At 46.3% G+C, this 9,096-nt stretch overlaps 1 protein-coding gene across 5 annotated transcripts in view; it reads right to left on the bottom strand.

The window, feature by feature from the left end:
- Positions 1 to 6,931: 6,931 nt before the first annotated feature.
- GDPD5 (glycerophosphodiester phosphodiesterase domain containing 5) overlaps positions 6,932 to 9,096 on the bottom strand; it is a 441,045-nt gene continuing 438,880 nt past the window's right edge. For all 5 annotated transcript variants that reach the window (XM_030200038.1, XM_030200040.1, XM_030200039.1 and 2 more), the window contains one exon: positions 6,932 to 7,834. In XM_030200038.1, coding sequence (XP_030055898.1) covers positions 7,719 to 7,834 — 116 coding nt within the window. In that variant the 3' untranslated portion in view covers positions 6,932 to 7,718. The remainder of the gene's footprint in view (positions 7,835 to 9,096) is intronic.

Raw genomic sequence — 9,096 nt, 5'->3', positions numbered from 1 at the left:
AAACCAGTGGTTCCCAAACCTGGTCTTGGGGAGGCAGCCCAGCCACTCAGGTTTTCAGGATATCCATAATGAATATTCATGAGAGAGATTTGCATGCAGTGGAGGCAGTGCTTGCAAATCTCTCTCGTGAATATTCATTGTAGATATCCTGAAAACCTGACTGGCTGGGCTGCCACTAGGACTAGGTTTGGGAATCACTGAACTAAATGATTCCAGAAGCTTCCACCAGGTATTTGAGTCAGGGGGGTGTGAAGACTTGTGCAATCAACACTTTTGCCCCCAGATATTTTAAACAATTATTTCCCACTGAATATTGCCAGGGAGCGCTTAGCAGAAAACCGCTTATATTGCAGATAACCAGTTAAATTGCGTAATATAACTGGCTATCCACTGATATTATGCAATGAGGGGGCATACGACAAAGTTAAGAGGGAAAAGACTTAGGAGTAACCTAAGGAAGGATTATTACACAGAAAGGGTGGTGGAGTCGAGGACTGTTCCAGAATTTAAAAAGGCATGGGATAAGCATGTGGGATCGCTTAGGAACAGGAAGAATTGGGGGTTACAGAGGATGGGCAGACTGGATGGGTCATATGGCCTTTATCTGCAGTCATGTTTCTATGTTTCTGTTCCACCAATGCCTAAGAGCCAACCTCATCAGTGATGTCACAATGGCTCAATTGTCCTATTCTTGGCTTACTTTCCCCCCTTAGTGTGAAGAGTTTCAGTCTCTGGTAACCAGAGCTCATATTGTGATGTCATAATGGGAATAGGCTTAGGAATAACCTAAGAAAGTATTATTTCACAGAAAGGGTGGTGGAGGCGTGGAATGGCCTCCCGGTGGACGTGGTGGAGTCGAAGACTGTTCCAGAATTTAAAAAGGCATGGGATAAGAATGTGGGATCGCTTAGGAAAAGGTTACAGAGGATGGGCAGACTGGATGGGTCATATGGCCTTTATCTGCCGTCATGTTTCTATGTTTCTATTCCACCAATGCCTAAGAGCCAACCTCATCAGTGATGTCACAATGGCTCAATTGTCCCATTCTTGGCTTACTTTCCCCCCTTAGTGTGAAGAGTTTCAGTCTCTGGTAACCAGAGCTCATATTGTGATGTCATAATGGGAATAGGCTTAGGAGTAACCCAAGGAATTATTATTTCACAGAAAGGGTGGTGGAGGCGTGGAATGGCCTCCCGGTGGAGGTGGTGGAGTCAAGGACTGTGTCAGAATTTAAAAAGGCATGGGATAAGCATGTGGGATCGCTTAGGAACAGGAAGAATTGGGGGTTACAGAGGATGGGCAGACTGGATGGGTCATATGGCCTTTATCTGCCGTCATGTCTCTATGGTTCTAAGATATTCAGTGCATTGCCGGCTAAGTTTGGCGGTCAAATTAGGCCGCCAAAATACTTGGAATATCTTTGGCCAGTTTCAATTTAACGGCCAGTGCTAAATATCGACTTGGCTGGTTAAGTTGAAACTGGCCCCAAATAAACCAGATATTCGATGCCAGTTACCGGAAATGGCCTGAAACTGAATATCCGGGGCTCAGCGCCAACCACGGGAATCAACCAGACTAACTCTCATGGTCTGAATATCGGCTCCCTGGCATTTTATTCTTGATCCCTTTTTAATTATATCTATATTTTTCGCACATGCCTATGGCTTCTATATATGGTTCCTAAAAGTTCAGGTACAATTTGAGTAACAAGCCAATGACTACCAATAATTGGGTGCTAACAACCGATTACTGCAGTTAATTGGCTCCAGTTAGGATTTGCACGCATGTCTTGCTAAGTGCTAATTCTATTAAAATGTGCATGCAACTGATAAGTTGGCATAGCTGTGGCATTCACTAAAGATACATGCGGGGGGGATCTGCACCTAACTTATGTATGAAGACTTACAACAGGTTTCAGTTGGTGTAAATCCTTGTGGCCAAAAGATGGGCCTGGATCCCAGCTTGGAGTGCCAGTTATAGAATAGCACTCAGCGTGCCTTTTTTTGGTGCCCACATTTGGCCGCCACATACTAAATCTAGTCCTGAGAGGGTAAGGGGCCCTTTTACTAAGGCTCATAGCAGGGGTGTATAGCCAGACCTCGGCGGGTGGGGGGGGGGTACTGTTTAGCCACCGCTCCACCACCACTTTGGACCCCCCTGTTGCCGCCACTGCAACCCCTGCCGCCGCCCGCCCCGCCGTCGCATCAGGTACCTCATTTGCTGACGGGGGTCCCAAATCCCCGCCAGCCGAAGAGTCTTCTTCAGCGTCGGTCGACTCCGGCGCCTTCATTGTGTGATCATTCTGACGCCTTACGTCCTGCAGGAGGCTACATGCACGGTGCAGGACATAAGGCATCAGAAACAGATGATCACACAACGAAGGCGCCGGAGTCAACCGGTGCTGAAGAAGACTCTTTGGCTGACGGAGATTGGGGGCCCCCACCAGCAAACAAGGTACCTGATGATGCGGCGGCGGGGAGGTCAAATGTAGAGGGGGCCAGGGCGTAATCTGTGGGGGCCCATGCCCCCGTAGCTATGCCCCTGGTTCATAGGCACCTATGCACGTCCAACATGCATCAAATTGGAACTACCGCCGGGCTACCGTATGCCCCGGGTGGTAATTCCATTTATGATGCGTGTCCAAAACACGCGGTAGAAATTTTCCACTGTGTGGCGCTTACCCGGCAGTACTCAGCAGTGTACGCATGCTGACGATTACCACCCGGTTAACGCGTGAGACCTTATAAGTCAACGGGTGGCGGTAAGGTCTCAGGCCGAAAATGGGCACGCGCAGTTTTTAATTTTGCCGCACATCCATTTTCTGCCACAAAAAAGGCCATTTTTGCAGATGCGCTGAAAAAAATGGGCCTGCGCATGTCCGAAACATGCGCCTACACCAGCGCAGGCCCATTTTTCAGCGTGCCTTAGTAAAAGGGCCCCTAAATTTGGGTAGACCAGTGAAATTAACTCCTTTAAAACATTCTGAACTATATTTTTCAGGCAGCAGAATGTGAACGATGTACAGAGGTGTGAAGATTTTTACATGGGATAGTATAAACACACACACACACACCAGGTATTGCTTTTTCCTTAACACCCTGCAAGGCCATTAGGGCTAGATTCTACATAGGATGCCTAAAAAACCGCGTGGAAATAAGCGTATTCTATAAAATCAAGGTGCGGTATATAGAATACACATTATCAATACTGCAGCGCCTAATGCTATGCGTGTTCATTTACACCAATAAAAACCTGGTGCAAATCCATGTGCGTAGATTTAGGCGGTGAGGTTTATTCTGTAATTGCGTGCATAACTGTTGGAATGCCCACAGAACGCCCCTAACGCGCCCCCTTTTCAGCTACGTGCGTTTACTTCGAACGGTTTGCACTTTGCAATTGAGGTGCAGTTCTTCATAGAATACACTTACCAATTTCCACGCATAAATTGTCATTATTGCCAATTAGCGCTCGTTATTGCTTGTGCTGTTAAAAACGCTAATTTACCTCATTCCGCCAATTAAAGTTATGCGCTTATCGCTGCGCCATAGAATCTGTGGGCTAATGTGTAATGCCATGCAGTGACATTCCTAGGGTGGATGACACCCGGGGCGGATCGCCGATGCGCCCCCTCTGGGTGCAGCGCGATCCCCCCCACCCCGGCGGAAGGACACCCCCTCCCCCCTGGCAAAAGGACACCCCCCCGGTGGCATTTTTACCTGCTGGGAGGGGGGGGGGGTGCCGCGCGCCTGTCAGCTTTGCTCGTTCCATGCTCCCTCTGCCCTGGAACAGGAAGTAACCTGTTCCGGGGCAGAGGGAGCACGGAACGAGCAGAGCCGACAAGCGCGCGGCACCCCCCCAGCGGCGTGCACCCGGGGCGGACCGCCCCCCCCCCTTGGTACGCCGCTGATGCCATGGCATGATATCATATCTTGTCAGACGTCTCACTCATGTCCTTTCACTGTAAAAACCACCAATCAAAGCTGAATGGCTCAGATTCTAAAAAAAACCCCATCTAATTCCTGAAACCTTTTACTTTTCATTATATATAATTATGCTATATATTTTTAAATATCAGTACGCTTTTTATTTATGTTTTTCAACATTATATACTGGCATTTGATCTTTGAAAGTTTGCATTTTAGTCCCCTACAGCAGGCTGACTGCCAAGACACACTCCGTGCCAGGTCTCTTTTAATAAAGTTTATTGAAATATCCACCATTCCTTCGATTCTTCTCCACTCAACACCAGTTCCATTTTGTTGTTTGTTCAAATGCTGCATAAGCCAAGTTGGAAACCACCTTTATGGACAAACTTACATCCAAACGTACTTTATTCATAAATCTGGGGTGGGAACTGCATCAGATAAAAGGGGGCGGGGCTCTACACTAAGGATAATAAAAAAAGAAGTGTTTGTATAGGTTGTGTTGGTGAAGAAATGTGCATCGAAATCTGCCCGTTAAAACCTAGGCCAGTATCTTATAAAAAGGTTGGTAAGATTGGCGAGTCCTGAGTCTTTTATGAACTACACAGAGCACTGCTGAAGATGTACGTGTTATCAGTGGGCACCCCGACATAACAGACCATACAAAAAAAAAACCGACAAAAAAACCCCAACACAGACCATGACAAAAAAAAACCCCTCCCCAAAAAAACACACAACAAAACAACCCAAGACAAAATAGACTCTTGATCAAGCTGGATTATGTTTTCAAGCAGGTTTATGATTCTCACTAGATACCAAGTGTGGAGAGTGAAGTCAAGCCATAGGCAGGTGCCAGGACTTTCAAGTGACAAGCCCATGGACTTTCTCAGTAATTTATGGCTCCTCCACTTCTTTGTACCCTTCAAATTCATACCATTCAAAAATAAATCTGTTTCATCAGGCCGTTTTGTCAGGAGTCTATTTTGTCAGGGACTTTTATGTCGGGAACTTTTTTGTCTGGTTTCTTTTGACCAGGTGCCGTATCAGTGGTATAGATAAAGTGGGGGAGAAACGTGACACCCATGGAACAGCTGGTGGGGATGCCCAAGCAGTCTGTGGCTGAGCCTCTTCCCCTCCTCGAAGGGTAAGAAGAGACTAGCGCTCACTGACGAATTTCTTGCCGTTCAAGTGGCCAGACTTTAGAAAAAAATTGCCAGAACGTTCTGTCCCTCACCACTGTACCTCACATTTTGAAAGAAGATGAAAACTTTCTTATTCAAGAAATATGCACTTTAGATTTCTGTTTGTCACCGAAATAACCATTGTAATTCTCAGAAGAATGCTCTGATCTCTATATCCCTTAGGATACTTGGAAACCGCTTAGAACTCAAAAGGTATTTGTGGGATATAAGCCCCCCAATGTAATGTTATGCTACCTGAGCAGCAGAGAAGGCCAGCACGAACCGAGCATGTGCAGGAATGCCAGCATCAGCATATGAAGCAGGACACCGACTTCTTCGCTACTCAGGCAGCATGGGAGGGGGATCAGGTAGCAGACATTTCAGCTGGCAGGGCTTAGGGGAGATGTACGGACCTCTGCCTAAGCCCCTGATGTGTATATGTGGCAGTACACACAAAGGATAGGGCCATTTTATAAGTAACATAGTAGATGACAGCAGAAAAAGACCTGCACGGTCCATCCAGTCTGCCCAACAGGATAAACTCATATGTGCTACTTTTTGTGTATACCTGACCTTGATTTGTATCTGTCATTTTCAGGGCACAGACCGTAGAAGTCTGCCCAGCACTAGCCCTGCCTCCCAACCACTAGCCCTGCCTCCCCCCACCAGCTCTGCCACCCAATCTCGGCTAAGCTTCTGAGGATCCATTCCTTCTGAACAGGATTCCTTTATGTTTATCCCACACATGTATGAATTCCGTTACCGTTTTCATCTCCACCACCTCTCCTGCGGGAGGGCATTCCAAGTATCCACCACTCTCTCCGTGAAAAAAATACTTCCTGACATTTTTCTTGAGTCTGCCCCCCTTCAATCTCGTATCGTGCCCTCTAGTTCTACCGCCTTCCCATCTACGGAAAAGGTTCGTTTGCGGATTAATACCTTTCAAATATTTGAACGTCTGTATCATATCACCCCTGTTTCTCCTTTCCTCCAGGGTTTACATGTTCAGGTCAGCAAATCTCTCCTCATACGTCTTATAATGCAAATCCAATACCATTCTCGTAGCTTTTCTTTGCACCGCTTCAATTCTTTTTGCATCCTTAACAAGATACGGCCTCCAAAACTGAACCCAATACTCCAGGTGGGGCCTCACCAACGACTTATACAGGGGCATTAAAACCTCTTTTCTTCCGCTTGTGCACATAGGAGACACGTGCATAGGTAGCATTATAACATTTGTGGCAAAATTTCTAAATGCACAGGCACAACAAGCGGGAAGAAAGGAGCTTTCCCAAGAAAATAAGGAGGCAGACCTGTGACCCAATCATCACGCACTGCTCCAGGTCCAAAAAACAAGTGACTTGGAGCAGATGTAAATTGCGGGTGGGGGTATAAGTGTACTACTTCCATTAGTAAATAAGGAGGACAATTGAGGAAGTGCCTAGAACACGAGCAGACGTCACCTTTCCCTATGCAGAGCACGCTGGGGGTTGTCGTATACAAGCATACGTAGCGCCTTCTCTAAGTCACCACTTACGTGTAAATCAGGGGCATAGCTACGTGGGGCCATGGACCCCCCTGCCGATGACCCTCTTGACCCCCCTCCTGCCGCCAACCCGCCGTCACCTACCTTTGCTGGCAGGGGTTGGGGTCCCCCGTCAGCAAAGGTAGGCGATGGTGACGGCAGGGGAGGGTTGGCGGCGGGGGGGGGTCAAAGTTGATGTCGGCAAAGGCGTGGGGTGTCGGCAATGGGGGGTGTCAGCAATGGCGGGGGGGGGGGGGGCTAAAATGTGCCCCCTCACCTCGGGCTTCCCCTCCCGCCGAAGTCTGGCTACGCCCCTGGTGCAAATCCACCTTTTCTATATGTGAACGGCACCTAGGGTTTTTCAGTTATCTTCCAAGCCTTCTGCTGTGTTAGTGGTGCACAGCGGCACGAAGGGCTTTGGAGTTTTGTAGCACAGGTGTGTTGTGAGCAGGTTACGACCTCTCTGAATACTCCCCCTCAAGACATTTTATTCTTTTATACTACACAGACAGCAGTTTCTGAAATCTGGGCAAGAATTTTGTGATTTTTCATTTACTGCACGAGAACGGGACCCTCTTCTGTTCCCTGAAGCACTTTCACGGAAGAGCGACTGACGGTGGCTGCAGAAAGAGACCCTCGTTCTGAGCTCTCTCACTAGCATAAACAAAATCGTGTTATCCACAGGGCAATACCCCCCTCCCCCTCCTCCGGGACTCTGCACGTATAGGTGTATATATTTAACAAGGTTCCATGCTCGGGGAGTAACGGTGAACATCTGTTGCCAGCCGCTCTTCCACAATTCAATTTGATCGACGCGCTGCATGAGGAGCTACTCGTGCCCTTGTCCACAATCACGTGAAATCACATGAACACAAGGACCAAAAGGACTTTATGTATATATTTAGTCACACAGTCCAGATCAGTATTCTCCTTCATGGACAAAAACAAAAAAACAAAGAAACAAAAAAAAAAACATAGCAAAAACAAGATTCAGTAGTTCCATAAAATATTCCCGTCCCTGACGTCACAGGTTTATTATTATTATTAAATAAGGGTCTAGTTCTTGTGCCATCAGTTGCACTAGTCCACTCATGTCCTGACATCTGGATGGTCCATAGGGGTAATGACTTCATTCGAATAACCATCGTATCTGCTTTCTGAACACAAGGAAAGGTCTTCTGAATTATCCATGCTGCTGTTTATTTCTGGAATGAAGAGTGAAAAAAAAAATGAGGCTACGGAAACTTAGGTGTGACACAAACTAAACAATGTGCAGAAAAAGAATGAAGCGGTCATGTCTGCCTACACAGACCACACTCTAGACTTCCTGTAAAAGCAGATCATCAAATCCGCAGCTTAGTTAAGCAAAACCCTTCCACAGTGGGCAGTGACAAACCCTTGGGAACACCTACATAAGTATTGCCATAGTGGAACAGACCGAAGGTCCATCAAGCCCAGCATTCTGTTTCCAACAGTGGCCAATCCAAGAAATAAGCAGTGGATTTTCCCAACTCCATCTTAATAATGGCTTATAGACTTTTCTTTTAGGAAGCCAGCTAAACCTTTTTTAAACCCTGCTAAGCTAACCACTTTTACTACATTCTCTGGCAACAAATTCCAGAATTTAATTACACATTGAGTGAAAAGACACATAACTGCTGTGTAGATTTAAGGTTGAAAACATGCTGAACTAACTCCCAATGTTTCTATTTCAGAATGTGGTTTCTGAGACTATTACATGGTTGAAAAAACTTGCGCATTTGTCAGACATCAATCATGTGATTCCTTTTCCAAATTGTAAAAAATGAACCAATAGCAAACTTTAGGATAAGTTATGTATTAGTGAATTTCTATTCCACTTTTACCACTTTAACCAAAAAGGCTACAAGGCAGATAACATAATAAGGGGTCCTTTTACTAAGGTGTGCTGAAAAATGGCGTGCGTTAGTGTGGGCATGGATTTTGGGTGCGTGCCGATCTATTTTTTATTTTTGTGAAATGGACGTGCAGCAAAATCGAAATTGGGCATTTTTTCTTGGCTTTAATTTGGTTATATCATACCTGAGTTCCTGAGGAAGTGTATACGAAACCCTGCAGAGTCGGACTCACTATGATTTACTAGAGGTGCAGGAGCGCTTCGAAACCGGGACTATAATATTGGACCTGTTCCCACGCTGGGAAAAGACCAAAGGTCCATCAAGCCAGCACTCCGTCTCCGACAGCGGCCAATCCAGGCCCCAAGAACCTGGCAAAACCCCAAAATTTAATAATGATCAATGGACTTTTCCTTCAGGAATCTGTCCAGACCCCCTTTAATCTCTTGAGGGAAAAGATTCCACTTGACCGGATTCAACATCGTATATTGGATTAAGTTACATCCGGGAGTGGATCACCTCACTAGCTTACACTAAGTGCCCAACTGATTATATTGTCTTGCTTTATGATATATAATACATTAAGTATCTTA

The sequence above is a fragment of the Microcaecilia unicolor genome, chromosome 4 (assembly GCF_901765095.1).
Source record: "Microcaecilia unicolor chromosome 4, aMicUni1.1, whole genome shotgun sequence".
Classification (NCBI taxonomy): Eukaryota; Metazoa; Chordata; class Amphibia; order Gymnophiona; family Siphonopidae; genus Microcaecilia; species Microcaecilia unicolor.
This window is presented reverse-complemented; position numbering and strand designations above follow the sequence as displayed.